This window comes from Gossypium hirsutum, chromosome D01 (assembly GCF_007990345.1).
Source record: "Gossypium hirsutum isolate 1008001.06 chromosome D01, Gossypium_hirsutum_v2.1, whole genome shotgun sequence".
NCBI lineage: Eukaryota > Viridiplantae > Streptophyta > Magnoliopsida > Malvales > Malvaceae > Gossypium > Gossypium hirsutum.
This window is the reverse complement of record NC_053437.1, coordinates 65,092,428-65,114,526: the sequence shown is the minus strand read 5'-3', so window position 1 is coordinate 65,114,526 and position 22,099 is coordinate 65,092,428. Positions and strand designations below refer to the sequence as shown.

At 35.7% G+C, this 22,099-nt stretch overlaps 3 protein-coding genes across 7 annotated transcripts; 2 read left to right on the top strand and 1 right to left on the bottom strand.

The window, feature by feature from the left end:
- The first annotated feature begins 417 nt into the window (after positions 1 to 417).
- Positions 418 to 4,608, top strand: LOC107938950 (biotin synthase, mitochondrial). The gene is made up of 6 exons (XM_016872220.2): positions 418 to 846; positions 932 to 1,111; positions 1,651 to 1,757; positions 2,202 to 2,407; positions 2,772 to 2,911; positions 4,086 to 4,608. Exons 1-6 carry the CDS (start codon positions 652 to 654, stop codon positions 4,377 to 4,379), a joined length of 1,122 nt encoding a protein of 373 aa, XP_016727709.1. The 5' UTR covers positions 418 to 651; the 3' UTR covers positions 4,380 to 4,608.
- A 72-nt stretch (positions 4,609 to 4,680) lies between these two features.
- On the top strand, positions 4,681 to 8,414 carry LOC107938949 (inactive glucose-1-phosphate adenylyltransferase small subunit 2, chloroplastic). 5 transcript variants are annotated; one of them, XR_005909673.1, is made up of 9 exons: positions 4,681 to 5,747; positions 5,886 to 6,176; positions 6,355 to 6,630; positions 6,731 to 6,898; positions 7,004 to 7,107; positions 7,256 to 7,370; positions 7,550 to 7,653; positions 7,869 to 7,988; positions 8,162 to 8,193. XR_005909673.1 is itself a non-coding variant. In XM_016872219.2 (9 exons), exons 1-9 carry the CDS (start codon positions 5,541 to 5,543, stop codon positions 8,276 to 8,278), a joined length of 1,494 nt encoding a protein of 497 aa, XP_016727708.2. In that variant the 5' UTR covers positions 4,681 to 5,540; the 3' UTR covers positions 8,279 to 8,414. The 5 variants fall into 5 exon arrangements, 4 of the variants coding, with proteins under 4 accessions (XP_016727708.2, XP_040943709.1, XP_040943711.1 ...); XM_016872219.2 differs by having other exon boundaries at positions 7,259 to 7,370; positions 7,555 to 7,653; positions 8,162 to 8,414; XM_041087775.1 differs by having other exon boundaries at positions 7,555 to 7,653; positions 8,162 to 8,414.
- An 81-nt stretch (positions 8,415 to 8,495) lies between these two features.
- On the bottom strand, positions 8,496 to 21,378 carry LOC107938948 (isoleucine--tRNA ligase, cytoplasmic). Its single transcript, XM_016872218.2, has 27 exons — positions 20,648 to 21,378; positions 20,501 to 20,566; positions 20,190 to 20,333; positions 19,647 to 19,864; positions 18,995 to 19,160; positions 17,886 to 17,999; positions 17,491 to 17,588; positions 16,396 to 16,474; positions 16,027 to 16,185; positions 15,396 to 15,485; positions 14,998 to 15,131; positions 14,433 to 14,592; positions 14,204 to 14,287; positions 13,870 to 14,082; positions 13,316 to 13,441; positions 13,064 to 13,201; positions 12,750 to 12,853; positions 12,596 to 12,659; positions 12,050 to 12,138; positions 11,779 to 11,920; positions 11,395 to 11,458; positions 11,218 to 11,285; positions 10,857 to 10,979; positions 10,110 to 10,175; positions 9,537 to 9,648; positions 8,992 to 9,083; positions 8,496 to 8,889 (listed from the first exon to the last, which is right to left on the bottom strand). Exons 1-27 carry the CDS (start codon positions 21,179 to 21,181, stop codon positions 8,782 to 8,784), a joined length of 3,555 nt encoding a protein of 1,184 aa, XP_016727707.2. The 5' UTR covers positions 21,182 to 21,378; the 3' UTR covers positions 8,496 to 8,781.
- Positions 21,379 to 22,099: the final 721 nt, after the last annotated feature.

Here is a 22,099-nt window from a genome sequence, read left to right as displayed (position 1 = left end):
TAGAACGGTTTTTAAATCACTTGATTTCGAGAGTTGTAACATGAGATATGACTATTTTTGTAAAGGAGTGCAATCCCTTATAGAAAGTTTGAGTTTAATTGCAAATCAACTTCTCCAATGTGTCAAAATGGATCATAACACAACTAAATAATAGATTATCAATGTTCTATTTTTATCAACTATCCAAGTTGATACTAGTTGCATAAAAAAAATTAAATATTTGTCACCTAATTATAAAAAATTATAAAATATCACAAAATTATTTAATTATCTTTTTATCACCAAAATAACAACACACAATAATTAAGATAATTAAATAAAAAATAAAACTAAATAATTAAAAATTTATTTTGTAACTTTTCCCAAAATGGAAATTCACTGATAATTAAATCACTATTAATATATTTTACCTAAAAAAGAAGATGGAGTGATATGGGGCGTTGGGTCGGTGGGCCCGACACACAAAGAAGCGGAGATCCGAACCAAAGTGAAGTTAGGTTTGGTAGTAGTAGGTCACTCAACTCATCTCGTATCAGTTACTGTGCTGTCTGTCTGACTGACTGACTCTGAGTAGGGGTAACAAAGAAGAAGAGAAAAAGTGACAAAGGCCTTAGCTTAGCTTAGCTTGGGCCTTCCCCCAAAAAGAGAAAAATGTTGTCCATTCGATCCCTTTCTACTACCAAGTTGGTGGTGAGAAGCTGTAGTTACTACTATTCTTCTTCCACTGCATCGGCTGCGGCTGTTGAAGCTGAGAGAACTATCCGGGAAGGCCCTAGGAACGTCTGGACTCGCCAACAGATCGACTCCATCTACCATTCTCCCCTTCTTGATCTCCTTTTCCATGGAGTCTGTCTCCTTCTCTCCTTTCCTCTTCTTATTTTTACATCTTATCTGTGACACATGGCTCTAAATCTTATCTACTTCATCCTAGGCTCAAGTTCACAGATATGCTCATAACTTCAGAGAGGTGCAGCAGTGTACTCTCCTCTCAATCAAGACTGGTGGATGTAGCGAGGATTGTTCCTATTGCCCTCAATCCTCTAGGTACCATACTGGCCTAAAGCCCCACAAGCTCATGACCAAGGATGCCGTTATGCAGGCAGCTAAACAGGTTACCACCTTTTTTTCTTTTCTTTTAAGTTTCATTTTTGTATTCCAATCTTTCTCATCATTGCTGAAACTAGTAGGGGCTGGTTAGTTTTGAATTAGATTCATAGATTGCATTGTATTCCCTTTTTCCATAAATTGGTATTGCAATTTAACTTTGCAATGTAAGACGTTTATCACCACTTTGCAATTTAATGCTTATGCGGTGCACCCTAACTGCCTCACTGTGCTCTTTTCTGGTTACGTACCGACAAATTTTGAGTTAATAAGGGACCTTCTTCTTTTCCTTTTCTGGGGAAAGCATTACTCTCCACTTTTTTCTTGTTTCGTTGGCATTTAGTCAAGTTATTAACTGATGTAGTAGGAAACTTTTACATGGAGGACATAATAGAATTCTTATACCTGCACTAGGTTAGTTTCTTACTGTCTTCCGCTCCTACTCATACAATATGTATAAACTGCTATATAATGTACTTTGAGCCATGGTTTGTGTGAATTATACTTCTTGTAGCATGGTATTAGTGATTTGTATATTTTCGGCAGGCTAAAGAGGCTGGTAGTACACGCTTTTGCATGGGTGCAGCATGGAGAGACACAGTCGGAAGGAAAACTAACTTCAACCAAATTCTTGAATATGTAAAAGAAATTAGGTAATAATGCATCATTGATGTTAGATTGCTTATAGTGAAAGTCAGAGCTCGAATAATTGTTTTTTATGATGCGACTTTTGTTACCTAGCTTATAGCCTACATTTCAAGTGAACTTGATTCTGTGAAGTTATTAAAACAATTGGTAAGATGCTTGTCTTCCGCATGAAAATCTGAAAAACACCCACAATCTTCAGTGAAAAAACATTTGTAAACTTTATTTTCTTTTCATAAATAGTAGTATATATGTGTGTGTGTGTGTGTATTTCATAGAATGCTGAGGTTATTATGTTGTGAACAGCATTCTTTAAAGATTTTCTTCTTCTTTTTCTTCCATTTTCAAATGTTTTGATCATGCCATTGCTCTAATTAATATTTGTCTCTAAGGTCTTTTTTCATTTTTCCATCAAAAGTCAAACAACATTTGAAGTGTCTATTGTTTACCAGGGATATGGGGATGGAGGTGTGTTGCACTTTGGGCATGCTGGAGAAGCAGCAAGCACTTGAACTTAAGAAGGCAGGTCTTACAGCTTACAACCATAATCTCGATACTTCAAAAGAATATTATCCCAACATTATTACAACAAGAACCTATGATGAGCGGTTGGAAACCCTTCAACATGTCCGTGAAGCAGGAATTAATGTCTGTTCAGGTGATTGGTTAAACACTATAATATATCATAACTGAAAGCATTCTCTCACCATTGATTTGTTATCTAGTCATTTAGCCCTATATGTCAATAATATCCAAGCTTCTTTATCTTCTTTATTATCTTCCTGTTGAGAAAAACTGTTTTAGTTGGTTATTTATGTGGAGTTGGCAAGAAATTCGCAACTGGGTTTCTTTTTTGGCACTTTTGTCTTTTAAAATCCTTTTGAGTAAATTTAACAATGCTACGTTAACCTCTGGATAAGCTTTATCATTAAGCTTCTATATATATCCTGAGTTTTATCTAATGAATATTAATTATATTTTCTTCTAAGTGAAATAATGCTAATTTACTTAACTTTTAACAGGGGGCATTATAGGGCTTGGAGAAGCAGTAGAGGACCGGGTTGGTTTATTGCACACATTGGCTACACTCCCCACTCACCCAGAGAGTGTTCCCATTAATGCCTTGGTTGCGGTGAAAGGCACACCTCTTCAAGATCAAAAGGTAATTCTAACCTCGACAGATAATGTGCAACACTGGCATTGGAACTCGTTTCATTGTTCTTTTTTTTCTCTTTCCTTGTTTTCATCTTTATTGCTATAATGGTACCACTAAGTACAGATTCGATGATGTGTGCACCAGTATGACTTTTGTGCTATCTTGTAATAAAAATACAAGTGAACAACTTTCACTCGGTCAATAAAACTCTTTGTTTAGTGAAGATAGAAGTCAACAGTTTGCAGTCCATAAAACTGTGTTTAGTAACTTTATTGGTTGTTTTTCTGTTTGATTCCTTATGGTTTTAGTATATTTTTTGGTTGATTCAATGTAATTGAGGACCTCTGCTGTCCGAGGCAGTGTCCGGACATTTCTTCTTTGGAATGAAGTTCCAAGTTAAATTTTGAAAGAAGATAGTATAAGTTCTCCTGCCAATTTGCTTCCTCTTGCTTACACTTGTTTTCCTCTATCTACTTGTTTCAACCCATTTGTTCTTGTTTTGAGCAAACTTCATATTTGATACAGAACATTTCTTTCATCAGAGAGAAAAATGGAACTAGGATATTTCTAGATTGCATCTCTAACCTTTGTCTTGCTCACTCTAAAGCTCTGCACTCTTGAATGCTACAGGTGCTGCTCTGTCATTTGGTTCTTTCCTCCCTTTGTTTTAGTCCACATTCACCACTACAGCTTGAAGCTTTGTTCTTTTTAATAAAGAATATCTGATATGTATATAGTTTTAGGCACCATCACCAGTTTTTACATTCTTACTTTCAAAAGGCATCATTTGCTTATGGTTTTGGATATGCTAGCACTTTGCATTAACTGGACATGAAAGTGTATCGAATTAGGGTGTGTGTTCGACTCATGTATATCCAAATTTATAAAGTGCTTTTTCATAAATTTGGATGGTTGGACCTGCATACCCTTATCAATCTCACGTGTGGGGCAACTTAATGGATAATGAAGAGCTGGAGCAGCATAAGCCAGCAGTCTAGTTGTAAAGATGAGTGGAAATCTGTGTGCAAGCATCTTATATTTATTCAATATTGGTGTGGATTGTAAATGCAGTGAAATTGAAATAGATTAAGTTTACACCTTATGTTTGGGTTGTGCATTAGAATTATTTAGTAAGTTTGAGAATGAGTGGCTTAATTAATATTTCTCATCACTTGTTCAGCCAGTGGAAATATGGGAGATGATTCGGATGATTGCCACTGCTCGAATAGTGATGCCGAAATCAATGGTCAGGTTGTCAGCTGGCAGAGTTCGGTTCTCTATGCCAGAGCAGGCATTATGTTTTCTTGCTGGTGCAAATTCTATCTTCACTGGTGAGAAGCTATTGACAACTCCTAACAATGATTATGATGCTGATCAAGTCATGTTCAAAATCCTTGGACTGATTCCAAAAGCTCCCAGTTTTACTGAGGAAGAAGCAGAAAATTGTGATGAAGCTGTTTCAACTTCAGGTTGATTTAAAGCAGTGCCTTCTTGATGTAGTTGTAGTATTGTGGTCAGTGACCTTTTTCGTTGTTATGTTTGTTAGTTATTATCTGTAAGGAATTGCCTGCGCAATAATAAATGGCAACGAGCTCTTTTGTTGCCCAGGGTAGTGTCGAAGGCTTAGTCTAATGCAGTGAAAGACTTGTGACATATATTTATTTGATAATTAAAAAAAGAAGATTAGAGTTAACGTCTTAAAATTTATTCTACAACGTATTGTTGGTATGGGCTTGGTCTCCCAAGTCATATCCCTAAACATGCAAATGGTTGCCTATGCAAATTGTAATGCATGTGGATGATGGTTAGATGCCAAACAGTGTGTTAGCAAACCAAAACAAAGCAAATTCTACAGTGCAGTAGTGTTACTGAATGGGAAAGGCAAGGCTTTGATTCCCATGCACCAGCCATTTTTGCACGACACTGAAGAATTAGAAACTAATAGCGATAAGCAAGACAAGAGCAAAGAAGGGTTATGCAAACTATTGATCAAAGTTGATGGTTGGCAGACCTCTATTAGAGATTGGAAGCAAACAAAATAAAGAGCATGCAAGTAGAGCGCGGATCAACTCCTGAGATGTCCATTAGATATGCATCAAATTCAAGCATGATACGTTTGAATTATGCAGTAGAAGTATAGTATTAATATTAGAAGTGAGTGACAAGTATAAAAATACACCTGGGAAAGAAGCACCATGCCAGGTTACTGCAGAGACCGTATCCCTAACCCTGCGTGTTCTGATAGTGAACCTCAGGCAACCGCAATAGCAGATTGGCTAATTTTGGAATATCCGATGTGACAAGGGTATTTGATTCCTTTCCTTTAAATTCATAGCAACCGAAAGAATAAAGGAAAAAGTATATGCCAGAAGAGTAGAACCCAAGTCATGTCAATAATATTGTACCAAGATCTTTTATGCATAATTTTAGCTGGTCTCCTGCCTTTTAAATGTGTATGAATGCGGCATTGCCAAGCAAAGTCATACTTGAATAGAATGATATATGTGTGTGTGTGTGATCAACAAAAACTAGCCATGCAAGGCAGATCAATCTGCGCTAGCCATGAAGAAGAAGAAAGCAAATTATTCTCTTATTGTTTTCTCTATTTATTAAGTCACAAACTCTGGCTGCTTGCATGCCACAGACTTCTCTGATGATGACATTGCAATTTTCTTCCTCTGGTACCCCAGTAAATGTCCAGGCGAAACATTTCCTTATTCCAGGATTGGGTCGTTATGATCACAAGTACTCACCAAAGCTTCCTTCTAAGTTCCCGAAAACATCCATATTCAACTCGCATCAAATTCCGAATCCTATTTTGCACCAACCACCAGTAAATCAGGTCCATCCTTCTTATACATTTTATGTTGGGATCTTAACTCATTGAATATTTCCATATTTCTTATTGCTTTTAATCCAATGTGTATTGTTTGTTACCGAACGTGTTTCTATAAAATAATTTTGCCTCATCCAATGGCAGAGTGTTGCTGCAATAGTATTTGGAGACGGATCAGAGTCAAGGCTTTACCCATTGACAAAGAGAAGATCAGAAGGGGCTATTCCCATAGCATCTAACTACAGACTCATTGATGCAGTTGTTAGCAACTGCATTAACAGCAACATAAATAAGATTTATGCTCTCACACAATTCAACTCTACTTCTCTCAATTCCCATCTGTCACGAGCCTATTCTGTAGCAAGTCTAGGGAAAGAAGGGTTTGTCGAAGTAATTGCAGCATATCAGAGCCCTGAAGATCAGGGTTGGTTTCAGGTATTACACAGCAGTGTACTGAATCATATTGTATAGAGTAAAACTACAATAATAAATTCAATGCTTTGAATTGTTGTGCAAGGCACACACCTGTAGCACGTTCATGTATTAAAGCAGTAACAGTGGTCAACATAGGCACGATTTCGTGACTTGCACTTATATTTTTTCTCAACACCAGGGAACAGCTGATGCTATAAGAAGATGCCTATGGGTCCTAGAAGAGTATCCAGTAGCGGAGTTTCTGGTCCTTCCTGGCCATCATCTCTATAAAATGGACTACCAAAGGGTGATAGAATCCCATCGCAACAGAAAATCTGACATAACTATTGTTGCTTCAAATGGTATTACCAAGAGAGATCAAGACCCAGGTGTTGGTGTACTGAAAATAAATACGGAAAATCAAGTCATGCAGTATAGTTTGAAGTCAAACAAAGAACCCGTGAACTATGCAGTAGTAAGCTGTCTTCGTGAACTTTGCTTTTCTCTCATTTTGATGTCACATAATTACAATTACTAAAATTTCCTTGAGCAGAACTTGTAAAAATTGGTTTCAGGCTGAAACTTTGACTAGATGCAATGACTCTAGTTATAGTTATATTCCAAGTATGGGAATCTACCTCATCAATAGAGCTACAATGGTAAATCTTCTGAATAATCATTTCCCCAAGGCAATGGACTTTGGGACTGAAGTGATACGAGGTGCACTATCTCTAGGAATGAAGGTCCTCGGACTTACTAATTGTGTATACAAATAAATGCATTAATTTAACCACATAGTTTCAAAAAAGTCAATGAATGACGATCTTGTCCTTTTGCTTATGGGACAGGTTGAGGCATATCTGTTTGAAGGCTATTGGGAGGACATGAGGAGCATTGAAGCATTTTACCAAGCAAATATGGAATGCATAAAGAAACTAAACACGGGATACAAGTTAGTACTTTACTTACCTATGGAAGCCTGAAAGTAGAAATAATGCTATTATTGCATCGTCGAACTGAATATTTCACTTAAAATAATGAATATGTAGACTAATAAACTAATACGAACTTTATATATATATATATAAATTCTTTGATAGCAGCTTCTGTGATAGAGATTCTCCAGTCTATACTATACCTCGAAATCTCCCTCCTACCGTCGTAAATGATGCCATGATAACAGATAGTGTGATTGGAGATGGTTGCATTCTCAACGTAAGTATAAAATTTTCTGGAGGACTCTCCAACCTCTCTAAAATTTGATCATAAGCGTTTCTAGTAGAAAAATATGCATACCTTTGGTGCAGAAATCATTTTGGTTTTTTTGTGTTTGGTTTCTTAATCTGAATCCAGTTTTCATTTGTTTCTGAATCATCATTTTGACTCATTGAAAGAATAGAGGTGCAAGATCAAAAGTACAGTGGTTGGAATGAGGACGAAAATTAGAGATGGAGCAATCATAGAAGACTCTGTGATCATGGGCTCTGACGTATATCAGGTACCGTCTTTGACGAATTAGTATGTATATTATTTGTGTATATATAACTAACGATTTTTAGCTTTTAATCTTCTAAAACTTGAGGTTTTAATTGGCTAGCTTGATCATAGAAATCTGAGTGAAAGAAATTATCCGGCAAATTTTATTATGGAACTTTCTGACCTGAGTTGAGTATGTATTGACGTATCTTGACTAGTGACTGGTGTTGGTAATAGATTGAAGATGGCAGAGAGAGCAGCATTAAGAGTACGAGCGTACCGATAGGGATTGGTGAGAATACTGAAATTAGAAAAGCCATTGTAGATAAAAACGCAAGGATCGGGAAAAATGTTAAGGTATGTACGTACTCCTGCAGTCCTACCCCATTAGTTTTGCAGCTTGCCATTTGCATTACCTATTACCTATTTCGTTTTGACTTTGTGAATATATATATACGCTAACGTCTGAGTGGCCAATACATTACACAGTAAGCTAGAAACACTAATGAGATTTGGCGTTGTACGAACAGATTATCAACAAAGATAATGTGGAAGAAGGGGATAGGGAGGCGAATGGTTATATAATCAGTGGGAGAATTATGGTTGTTCTTAGGAGCGCAGAGATTCCAGACAACAGCATCTTATGATTTTTATGACTAAGATTTCGTTCTGATTTTTCCCACCATATACATGCATGTCAAATGTACATCACAAAGCCACTGCGAGGGATTTGATTATCAAAAATATTTTCATTTTAAAGGAAAATAGTATTTATTAAATTCACCAACACGGGTGCGTGCTTTTGTTATTTTGTTTTAAAATATTATTAAACTAGTGGTTAAATTAAAGGCAATTAGAAAGAAGTCACACAAACAAACCGTAAACATAATGATAATTGTAACAAAATTTTTCTACAGAATTGAGCAACCATACTCCCAAATGGCTATAAATAGAAAACTGAATCTAGATTTCTTCACAACAGTTAGATGCCAAAAAGATTGCTAGTTTTTTTAAAATATGAAACATTTTCCTCTCTTAACTATCTCATCTGTAAGTATCATATCTGTCCAGCTCTTGACTCTTTGATTTTCTGTAAATTGGATTTTATCCTCTGTGCTCAGTCGGAGGCACAGATTATTAAAACATATAATCAATGGCTCTTCCGTTCTGTCAAATAGTAATCACCCACTGTCAAGAAGACATGTTCTCCCAGCTTCACTTCCACCGCGGCCAAGTTCTCAATGCAATCAACCTTTATCTGCAACACAACACAAAACCAGACTAGACATTCAATTGAGGCTGACCAACCCATACTAGAGTCAAACCATATATTTTTTATCACAAGCAAACCAAATCGAACCTTGCCACGTCCAAGCTGAAACTCCGACTTCAAACAGGAATGGTCCCTTGACAGAAGGTAAATCTGCAGGCCTTGTGCAAATTTAGAATTTCCTACAACCATCAATAATTCGATAACAGAGAATGAGACATGAGAATACAACATTTCAGTTTGCTAACACCATATTACATGCAGCAACTGTAAAGAGCTTGAAAAGCTATATCTTTTAAATGAGCCTAGCCTAGCTAGCCTTGATCAAACCATTTAAGCGTCAAGCACAGCTCAGTTGTCATTAGTATATATGCTTTATTTATATATCATATCCAATACAATAAATTTTAGTTTGAATTTGGGAGAATAGCCAGAACCTTGGACAAGCAATCTGAGACTATTTTCAAAAGAAATCAAAATATGACCTAATGGAAGATATATCGTTCAAAAGAAATCAAAATTGCAATACAGCCGAAAAATCTGATACTATAATTGTCAAAACAGTGTTCTGAGTGGCTGAGTTGCAATGTATTCATTTGTAGCATGAAAGATGATATTGTAAAACACAGCCTAACCTGCATATAAGGCGAGAATAGAATTTGCCTTGAAAACAAGGGCTGGTCTGACCAAGCTTATTTTAAATGACATGTTATAGATGCCATGGAAAATCTCTTCGCTAAGCACCACCTGCAATTTTTATCATGTAAGAATAAGTAAACCATAATGGGATTATGAAGAGGTAAGAAGGGTGGAGAGAGAGCAATGATGATAACAAACTAATGTTGTTCTAGAAGTATGTGGTAAGGTGTATTATCTACTAAAGATTTGGTCTCAGTTGAAACAACATAAAACCAATTACTGCCTATAAAACTGCAGGCAACCACTAAAGAATAAGTGCATCCTATCAACGAGAAAAAGGAACACACGGTTTTCAGCTTTACTACAAATCTATGAGTATAATATTTATAGATAAGATAGGATCTTGAAATGATGGCAGGATTAAGAAATTTCATACTCCACTAATATACACACAACAAATTACTGCATTTCATTATACTAGCTTAGGAACAGAGATGCTGCATTTCAATCTATGAAATCAAAAAAAATTCAAGACGCTAATACACAAACTCAAACTGATCAAACTTAACTGCATGGAGCGGCATAATGTCAAAGGAAAGCAATGGAGATCCAATTGCATCCTTAATGTAGTTTTCCTGCAATAAGATGCAACCTTGAGCTATTATATACAGCACACTGCAAATTAAGACTTACGAGAAATTGGGCATTGCAACCACTGTCAGACAATGCAAAATCATTCAGAAATAGATGATAGAAGTGCACAAAAACTCCATCATGCACATGTAGGGATGGCAAAAAACCCAAATCCAACGGGTTCCGACCCAACCCGATCCATTAGGGTCGGATTTTTTTTTTAAAATCGGGTTCAGGGCAGGTTGGGTAGGGTGAATTTTGAAAAAAAATACAGGTTTGAGGTAAATCCACCCCGAGATATTTACAAAAATGCCACTAACATATATTAAGTTTTTGCTTTCAATAAATAAATACATATTAAGTTTTAAGTCTAAACTCAAAAAAAAAATCTTATTTGCTTCAAAATAAAAATAAAACAATTAAAAAAAAGTAATTCCATTTGCTTCAAAATAAAAAATAAAACAATTAAAGTCGGGGTCAGGTTGGGGCGGATGCCACAAGGTTCGGGGTGGGCACAAAAAAAATCACCCCAGCCCGCCCCGTTGCCTTCCCTATGCACAAGTACACGGATGCACACACAGCTGCATTCAAACAAAAAATCTGGCAAGGGGTTTAGCTAGTCATTAATTAGCAACTACAGCTAAATCCCTGGCTAGATTTTTTTTTTTTGGGTCAAAACTTACCTGTGAGTTTAAAACTTGCTGGATGACTGACTTGTCTTCATCCAATGACTCAAAGTAGACCTCCACCATATCTGTCGGCTCAAGGCCAGCTTTCTTTCGTGATTTTTGAATTCTATTAACCACCTACAAAAAATTGAATTAAAATGTCCAATGCATCAGAAATAGTACCAAAAACTTTCAACTAGCTTCCTCCATAATAAAGAAACAAACCTAGTTAACCACAATATGGCATTATCAATCAACATAGGTCACCATACTTCCACAAACACAATTTCTAATTAAAAAAATTGAAAGAAGAGGGAAAAGTAATACATCTTTTTGAATTAGAATTCATATGTTATTAGCATGATGATTAATTTACCTCACGTGCAACACCAGCTTCAAACAATGACTCATCAGGACGTATATCCAAAACCACCAAAACATCACCTATGACAAAGACATTATTTTAAACTGATGTATTTTCATAACATCACTTTATGGGAAGGACAGATGATAGGAATAAATCACCAATCAGAATAACATTAATAATCCTCACCATCTCCAGCTGCATCCATCTCTTTATCTGTCATGCCATCAGGATGTTTAAATTCCCGCACAAGCTGAACAATTTCAAAACAAATAAAACATTTATTTACTCAGCATGTATTTACCAAAACACTATTCTTGGCAAAAGCACATCAAATTATGTAAAAACTTTAAGCAATCCAGAGAAAGTAGCCTAAACTTCTTATTCAAGAATGTATAGACAGAGAGACAAAAGCCCATAAGTTTAAAATACAGCTAATCACTTAAATTGATGCCATCACTATAAAGACTAAACAAAAGAGACGGAGCAAACAATTTTAAAAAATACATTAAATTAAATATAATAATAAACTATGCAAAACAACCCTGCATATACCAGCATAAGTCGGCATACCTTAATTTCAGTCAGCTTCAAACAGTGTGTAGCAATAGTCACCTCTCCAGCTTTCGTAAGAGCTAAGATATCTTCCTGAGACATGGCTTTGATTTCCTTGGCAACAGCTCCCATAGCTTTTCCTAGTCGCTTACCTAATACGCTGCAAAAAAAAATAGAAAAAGCAATAAATATTAGACGAACCTGGTTCCATACTCCTTTCCTGCTCCTCTCAATTGAAAGGAGGGGGAAACAGACAATAAAGGGGCTGATAAGATAATAAGTTGCATACCTAAAATCAGGCTCTGCACGAATGGATGCATACTTCAAAGTGTCTTTACATGTAACAAGAGACCTTATATTGAGCTCCTCCAGTACATACTACAGTAAGAGAAGATGGGGGGAGGGGGGGAAGACAAGGAAAATAAGATAAAAAAAAACATAGAAAATATTGCCTGACCACTACATTTTTATTTCAAGACCAACGGACAACCCAAAGGAGAAAGAAGTAATTAGAGAAGGAAGTCAAACTAAGTGGAGGCATTTAACCTTACCATTGCATCAAATTGAAACCTAACTGCCATTAAGCCACAGGAAAATTTACATCCATTTGACTCACTTCCTATTCCTACTTAAAGCTTCTTTCTCTTTTAGTTTTCCCTTTCTTGTTTTCCCCATTTGATTATTTAAAAAAAAAACCCTCAAATGCTACTTTGAGAACTTGATGAATTTTGTGTATAGCCAATGACATCCAAGGAATAACAAAGAGATAACAAGTAGAGCAAGGGGCATTTATTAAACTACAAACTGAAAAAGAACTAAAGTTTCCACAATGCACCTCTCTTAATTTGCCAACTATGTCACCAAGAAAGTCCTCATCCGGATGAACAACTACCATCTCCCTAAATTACAAAGAATGAATGGGTAAGAGGGTAAGACAGACAAGAAACATATAAGAGAAATATGAGGCAAGAGACAGCTTATAAGCAGACCTCAGAGGTGTTTTGAGAGGCTTGTTGTGACGCTCGCGAATGTTGCGGGCAAGGTCAATTATCTTCATCATTCTAGCCACACTTTCTTCAATTCGCTCCCCCCTCTAAGATAGCAATGCCATTTAATTCAGCAAAGCAGCCAAATGATTAGTTTAGAGTAGTATATACTACCTTATAATTAAGAAGATAAATTATTCTCAGACAATCTCAACTACAGAGATTTTGGAGCAAAGTCCATGCAATGACCAATAAACTATTAATGAATTATACAGAACAAACGATATTAGCCTAATTACAACAAAAATGAACAATACCTTTCCTTCTTCTTGAGGGAAACTACAATAATGGATGCTTTCCTCTGCTCCATCACAGATTTTTCGCATGTTTTGATAAAGAACCTCAGTGAAGAATGGTGTAAAGGGGGCCATAACCTTACATGAAGTCAGAAGCACCTAAAACCATAGTACAAATTTCTAAGCATGTAAATAATTATATGACTGTTACTGAACACATAATAACAGATTAGAAATGAATTGCCACTAGGAAAATGAGATAATAGTACATACATTATAAAGAGTAGAGAGTGCCATACGGCAGTCTTCCTCTCCAGTACGGCCTTTAAGTCTCTTACGGTTGAATCTCACATATATATTTGTGAGGTTGTCAAGAAACTTCAATAGATATGGCACCACCTAACATAATATACATGCATATACTCTTTTCAGCTCTTATTACAGTGTAATATAACAGATGTACAAAACTAATGCATAGCACCTACAGAAAGAAGGTATATCTCAAATGTATCATGGTAGTGCTATTCCCAAAAACAAGTATGTTATAACAATATCATAGAATCAGTATCAGATCTACCTAATAGTATCAATCTCATCACTATTGTAATACACAATCTTAAATCTTATAAAGCTGGTATGGGCTGTCAAAGTTGCTAAGCTGCTGCCAACTCTGAACGCTAAAAAAGCAACCAAAGTGTGAATTCTATTTCAAAACCCAGAAAAATGTTGCCAAATTTTCCAAACTGACTTAAATATTATATTTAAGTTTTATCTTCAACATGCAGGTAAGGAAATTCCAAAAGGTTGTGTTGGTTTATAGACAGAACCGTATAAAGTCGATATGCATCCATTTCCTCTCGAACAAAATGAACAAGACTTTGAGTTGCAGAGTTTATCCATTGGTCAAGCACATTAGATGACTTCTGAATAACAGCGACAGCAATAGGAACAAATGGGGCAGAACCCTCATACTCGAGTCTTTTAGCATTCTGAACAAGGAACCTATACGCATTATACCATGGGAGAAAGACATCTTTGACCTGGGCAGATATCAAGATAACAGATTAAGAAAATGAATGTCAGAAACATGCAACATAACACGAAAACTCTTTTCAGAAGCAAGAGCTGGTATACAGCAAGCAATGCACAGAAAATACTCACAACACCAAAGACTCCATCTTTTTTAAAGCGTAAGGTCTCAGCCCGAACAACTGGGGAGTTTATAAGGTACAAACGTAAAGCATCCTGAAAAATTAAAACAAGATACAAGTGTTGATGAATGAAACAAAGTTCATGTAACTAAAATACATGTAGACCGAGAATAAGAAACTGGCCTGAATGTAGTGAATAGAAAAAAGATTAAAATAAGGGTATACAGAAAATGACTTACAGCCCCATAGTCATTAATGACTTCCATGGGTGAAGGATAATTTTTCAATCTTTTACTCATCTTCTTTCCATCTTCAGCAAGGACAAGCCCATTGCAAATGAGATTTCTAAATGCAGGTTTCCCAAATAATGCAGTTGACAACACCATAAGAGTGTAAAACCTGACAATGTGTATAAGCAGTATAAAAGGAAAACAATAATTAAAAAGAAATAGGTCTGTCTAGGAAAAGAACAATGTTCAGTAAAAAGGCTATCAACTGAATTTTTGACCAACTGGATGTGATGGCAATCTAAACTCCACAACTGTTTCACTCACCTACATACCACTTCCAACGAAAGAAAATTTAAAGGGTTATAAGAACATGCAAAATGCTTCACCATTAATCATGCATGTCAAAAAATTTTAAAACAAAAAGTTAAACCGCCATCAAGAAAATTTAGCAACTCAAAAGGCTTGCTCATTTGGTTTGCAAAACAGTCAAAAGTGCATAAGATCAGCTAAATCCACATGTACTCCAAAATCTGGTAATTATAATGAATAACAGATCCAACAGTAGGGAACAAACCATCCACGAGTTTGATCTAATCCCTCAGCCACAAAATGCCCGGGAAAATTTTTCTCAAAAAGTTCAACATTCTCAAATGGATAATGGATGTAAGCATAAGGCATTGATCCACTCTCAAACCAACAATCAAATACCTGCAAAAATAATTCAGAATAATTGAACAGAGTAAAAGACTAATGATAAGCATAAACACAAATAAGTAAAAAGATCTGACAAATGAAGGTTTTTAGCAGAAGCTGTCTAAAAATTTAGAACTCCAACAATGTGCAATCAGCTCAAAATTAAAACTGATAAAAATTCGAAGATGGGGTTGGACACTACATCAGCAACATAGAATCTGATAGTTACTAATAATAACAGCTCTTTGCATAAAAAGAACCTAAAGTCAGTAGCCTTACATCATCTATACGTCGTAGCATACCAAATTCTGGACCACGGCTAGAAGGTACAGTGATATGATCAATATTGTGCCGATGGAGATCAAAGACCTGAAATAATAAATTAAATTATGCACAAACCCACAAATTGCTGGGCAGAGATATTCTCAATAGCAATCTAAAAGTACACACTGCAATACTTCCAAGAAACAAACATAAACAAATGAAAACAGGATAAATTCACTCGACCCTGATACCAAAGCTAAAATAATAAAGTGGTGCCAGAAGTGATGCAAAGTGACACAAACTCTAGAACCATCATCCATTTATTATTTTAGACAATACTTAAAATTAACTACATAAACTGAAGGCACAAGGATCAATCAATAAAATAACATATTTTCTCTCTCAAAGGATTCAGTCCTTAACTCGTCAAGACTGCACTGAAATAGACCCCTACCCATTGTGTGAAAAATAAATGAAATGGAAGAACAAAAGTTTTAAATCTATCACGACAATCCCCAGAAAAGAAGAAAAGGGGACCAAATGTAGAAAGCATAGAGGCAAAAGTAAATAGATAGAGGCCAACAACATCTACCTTCCTAAAGAGTAACATCTTAGACATGGGAAAGTGAGAAAAAAAAAGTCAAACCTTAGCACCAGAAAGCCTTTCGAGTTTTTCAACAGAATCCATGACTATTACTTCCTCACCATCTTCACTAATCCACACAGGAATGGGAGTGCCCCAAAATCTACTTCGACTAATAGCCCAGTCTCTTGCATTTTCCAGCCAATTGTGAAAACGTTTATCCTGTAAAATGACAAAACACACAGAGAATATGACATTCTGAAAGAACCATGAGTAGAAGATAAATTATTTTATCTGCCTCTAAGGCATTGCTCAAGCTTTTCATTGGGCTAAATCCAGACCCATGCAAACAGAATGAACACCAGATAATTTGAAAAGAGCTTCAAGTAAAAACATAATAACATCAACAGGCAGTGAAGAAAGTCATCTAACCTTCACATAATCAGGTACCCAGTAGGTCTGTTTGTTGTTATCTAATAATTGCTCTTTCAGTTGTTCCACCCGCACAAACCTAAAACATATGATACATTACTTACACAACTAGAATGCAGCAGAAAATGAAAGCAAGGAAGTAAAAGCATGGTTTCCAGAATCCTTGTGCAGTATCAAAATCTCCTTTAATAGGTAAATACACAATGTAGAAATGGGCAAACAAACCAGTTAACTAATGGCCAACTATATAAGGTAAAAAAGCATGAGTTTTGTAGTGCAAAGCAAATTTAAGATGCCTACATTCACAAAATGAAGTATGTGGAAATCATGCAACCAAAACCGTAAATCCTTCAAAGTCTACAGAACTTTTCCAAGTCGGGGATCAACATTAAATGATTTCTTTGCTCATGTCTCAATTTACAGAACATCAACCTTGTCAACGAAGGCAAAGCAAAAATGCAGCATTCATAGACCATCAAAGCCTGCAGCCTACTCTTCAATGCTTACACCAACTCAAAGTTGCTTATTTAAGCACAAACTAACATAGCAGTCAAAAACCATTTATAGGATAACCTTCCACTTATTGAAACTAATAATTCATTTCAACTTAGAAGAACTTCTAACGACCAACTACATATACAGCACAGAATTCAACTTTCATGAGCTTAATTTGATAAACAATTTCTCCATGATACACGCTTTGTCAACTAATGCCCCTCAAGGGATTTACAAGCATATGACTTGTCTGTAATGATTCCAGAAGAATCAAGTCAACCAAAAGCACATGCGTAAAGCAACTTTCTCATAGCAAGGTAAGCAGACAATGGAATGTTCAAATTTGATCAATATATTAGCATTTCCTCTCAATGTATTTGACTATATTACCATCAAGAGGATTGATGATTAAATGAGCCAACAACTAAAATTAATATCTGAGTTATTTTTGGCAAAAATATTAGAGAAAGGGCATGAAAAACGGTCATTAAAGAAGGGTAAAATAAAGTTTGCTTGTTTATAACTTATATCTTTATTTAGCAAAGCTATAAACTAAGGTTTTTAATCTTTCGGAATAAAGAGTGATAAAACCAAACATACCAGCTTGGAACAGCTCTATAAATAAGAGGAGTATCAGATCTCCAACAAAACGGATAAGAATGTGTAAAGGTTCCCTGCTTAACAAGCCTGCTTTTTGCCTGGGAAATAAAGAAGAAGATTGATGAAGTTCAAGGAGAAAGAAAAGTAAGTATAAAACATAGTAAGAAACAAATCTTAGGACATAACAACTAGATTCTTTTTTTCTTTTAAAATTTTGCTTTTTTGGCTTGTGATGGTAATAAAAACTATCATCGCTAGCTTTAAATTTGCATGGAGCTGTCAACAAAGTATAGGAGCTCCCAAATTGGTAATAAACAATTATCTCAAGTTGGGGATAGATGCTCAGAGGTTTTCCTCTTTTCTTTCAATAAGATATAATTTTGCATCAATCTGACCTTCAATGCTTCAATAATATCCTTATCAGCATCCTTAACATAGCATCCACTAAAATCAGTAATTTTCCCAGTAAAGCAACCATCATCATCAACTGCTACAATCAGATTCTCACCCTACAAGGCAAAAATAGATAAATAAATGGTAAAAGAAGTATAAAGAAGGGTGGTATTGATCCGAGGGAACAAACATGATAAAAGCATGGAAATTGGTTCAATTCACATAAAAAGAGAAAACAGATATAGTGAATAAAAGAAATGAAACTAATGGTTTGATTTATCCACTAAATTTTCAAAAACAAAATAAATAACAAGATGTGTTTGCGATAAAAGGAAACAACAGGTGACAGAGCATCAGCAAATGTATTCAAACTGATGAGGGAGATTTAATGAGCATTCCTGCCTCAAGGACATAAATTCCTCAGAAGTTAAATTACAATTGTGATAGACAATGTGCAAGCTGCAGCTCTCTCCAACTTTCTCTATAACTTAACCTTTCTTAGGCATTAGACTTAGGCACTGATTAGTAAATGAGCAAATCCTATATTTCAACATCAAATGCAGTCAAGAAAGGATACAATATGTTTAGAATCCAAGAAAATAGATTTTTGTTCAAGAATGAAATCTTTTTGGAACTGCCCAATTCATCCTCTGGTACCATACCGCATCCCCGATCTGATGAAATAGTATGAATACAAAAGGTATTTTGAATATGCAATTATCTTGAATGTATTAACTATATCTTTATTTTTCAATCACCCGGAAAGGGCAAAAGAAATATTTTTTCTTTCCTCAACATGATATGAAACCATATGAAATTTTGACTATCAATGAGAAAAGAACGAATGGATCTTGTAGGATTCCCAAGGAATCCTTCATTTTCTTCCAGAAGCAAATGTTATTCATCCGCTTCTCATGTTCAATGGACAACCAGAGAAGAAAGTTCATAACGAAAACGTATTAGTTACACAAAAACCATCAAGCAAGAACATTATAAAGGCATGAACACCAAATGAAAATTCATGCAACATGTAACAACCTATATGTCAAAATACCAAGTCTAAACGTACAGCCAAAAATTAATACATTCAGATAAAGTAATTAGGGCAAACCTTATTGATTATTTGATTCCCAATGCAAACTCGGTAATCGTCTTCACCAAATGCAGGAGCACAGTGTACAATTCCAGTACCACTGTCATCTGTCACATAATTGTCAGCAATCACCCTAAAAGCGGCATCCGAGAACTCCAAGAAGTAGTTGAACAATGGTTCATACCTGCAACATATGCATCCTCTTAATATCCTACTACAAAGAAGCTTGTCTAGACTCAAACCAATTTTAAATATCTCAAGAGCCAGTCACAAATTTTAATGTTCTCTAGAGAGATCATAACTGGCAGCCAATTATACATCACTTAATGCTGCAGATAAAAAACATTGACACGCTGTACTCCATTCCTACTTATGAAGACCAGTAGCTATAAAGATAGCAGTCTAGATATCACCCAGATGGGAATCATTGGCATATGAACCAAGTTGCATCAAACTAGAGACCACCTCTTAATGATTCCCAAGTTATTCGATGTCCTCAAAACAAACAACTCCAGATGATAGAAAGGTGAAAATATACATCACAATTCCAAACACAAGTTTGATATTACCAATATAAATCCCAAAAAGAACTGCTAGGATGCAATCAATATAAAGTTCTTTTATAGTCAACTAGGACCAAGAACAGATAACCATAAGCATGAATACTCACTTTTTCCCCACTAGTGAAGCCCCAGAAAATTTTTCTAAAACTTCAAAGGAATCTGCTGCAGAATCTTTAGTCTTTTCACCAGAAGATCCTTTGCTCTTAGATTTCTTGGAATCACCAGAAGGCCCATTAGCAGCATTTGGCTTTGGTTTCTCAGTTGGAAGTTCAGACAACCTTGACTCAGCAACCACATAGATTTTTCCAGAGTACTTATTGCGAACCTGAAATTTAATTACATAACCCTTATTTCTTTAGGAAGGATGTCATCTCTGTGTTTTGCATGCAGGCACGCCTACATAAAATTTTCATACACTATGAGTTATAAGCAATTAAGAGCAATGTAAAATGACCACGGGAAGCATGATGGAGAAGCAGATTTGTTGGGTGGGATCAGGTAACAAACTAACAAGCAGTACAGCATCATGTATGATCTAAAACTAAGACTACACATTGCTTCAACCCCAAATGCAATAGAAATGACATGATAAACAACTCGACCATCTTGTGCTGATGACCTAAATAAGTAACAAGTGAAGGGCAACGAACCTTTACATAGACAAAATTTGCGTTGACACAAAGTGCAAGATTACTAGGAAGGGTCCATGGTGTTGTTGTCCAAGCCACGAAAGCAGCGTTATCTGGATCACCAACTATGGGGAAAGCCACCATTATTTCAGGATCAGGCACAAGCTGCACAATGAAGTGTTGTTAGACATAGTTGAAGTAAAAGGGCTGAAAAACTAGTATCTGAATTGTACTTGGAGCATTTCAGAAAGGTCATCAGAGAACAAATAGACCAAATTGCTATAGGAACTTGAGTAAAAATAACTAGAGTGACACTAAAATCAAGTAAATACCTTGTAGTTCTCACCAGCTTCAAAATTAGATAACGGGGTCTTGCACCCAGTACTATAAGGCATGACCTGCAGGACAACAAACTTTTTAATAAAGAAATTGTGAAGGAAGCAAAGGCGACAGAAAATGGGTTTTAATTGTAACCAGACCTTAAATCCTTTATAGATAAGTCCCTTTTGGTAAAGCTGGGCAAAAACCCACCACACGGACTCCATAAACTTCAAGTCCATGGTCTTATAATCATTTTTGAAATCGATCCAACGCCCAGTCCTGGTAATGATAGTCTCCCACTCCTCGACATACCTAGTGACTATACTCCTGCATTCCTCATTGTACTTATCGATACCCATCTCGAGAATTTGATCGCGGCGCTTAATTCCGAGCTTGCGGTCGATTTCGTTCTCTACGGGGAGACCATGGCAGTCCCAACCAAAACGGCGGGTGACATGATGTCCAGTCATAGACTGGAAGCGAGTGACAATATCTTTAATGGTGCCAGCGAGGATGTGGCCATAATGAGGGAGACCGGTGGCGAAGGGTGGACCGTCATAAAAGATGTATTCAGGCAAGTTTTGGGTGCGAGCCAGCTGACCCTTGAAGGCATCTATTTGGGACCAGTAAGATAGTATGTGCTCCTCTTGGGAAGGGAAGGAGAAGTCCTTTCCCTCGCACACCTCCTCCATTTGATTCTTCTTCTTCTTTGAGAGCTTTTTGCTGGGTCTTTTTTTGTGTGTGTATTGGGGCGGAAGGGTGGAGGCGGAGTACTGATATAGATGAGATTAAGAGCAGGGCAAACAACCCTCTGCCTCTGTTTTTTATTTTTTTCAAGGTTTATGACTCTTTTTTGGCATACAAGGTTTATAACTTTAGGTTTTGTTATCATCCATATGTTAAAGGGTAAGTAAATAAATTATTAGTAAATTTTAAGTATTAATATTTATATTATTGGGGTAATATGTTTTTTTTAATCCGATTAGCCAACTCCACCCAAGAAACAATTTGGCAATCAATATGATGGATCAGTATCTTGATAAGTAGAATAATATATCTTGTATTTAAATCGATTTAATGCTCAATGTCAAATATTGAAAAATAATTGTTTTTGGAGTTGAGTTCACATATTCATGATGTTTAAAGTTGTTTAATAAAAAAAATAACTGTGGAAAAGAATGAGAATAAAAATTTTCGGTTGAAGCATGCAATGCAAATAAAAATGTCATACAGTAATGATTTTAAGAATTTGGTAACTTAGGGTCTGTTTGATTGCCAGTAAGATATTTTCCGTAAAATGATTTCTGGAAAATGTTTTACTTCTCTGTAAAATGATTTACTGCAAAATATTTTCTGGTGTTTGATTGAATCTGTGTAAAATATTTTCTGCTGCTTGGCAGATTTTTTGAAAATATTTTTCGGAAAAGTTGTTTTTACATATATTAATATATATTAATAAATTTTTATATTTTAAATTATTTTTACATATATTGCAATGATTTATTTATAATAATACTCAATTATTAAGCTACAATATTAATCGTTATAATTTGAAAAAAACTAATATCAAATAAATTATTTGTAATTGTGTTAAAAAACAAGTATTGAAT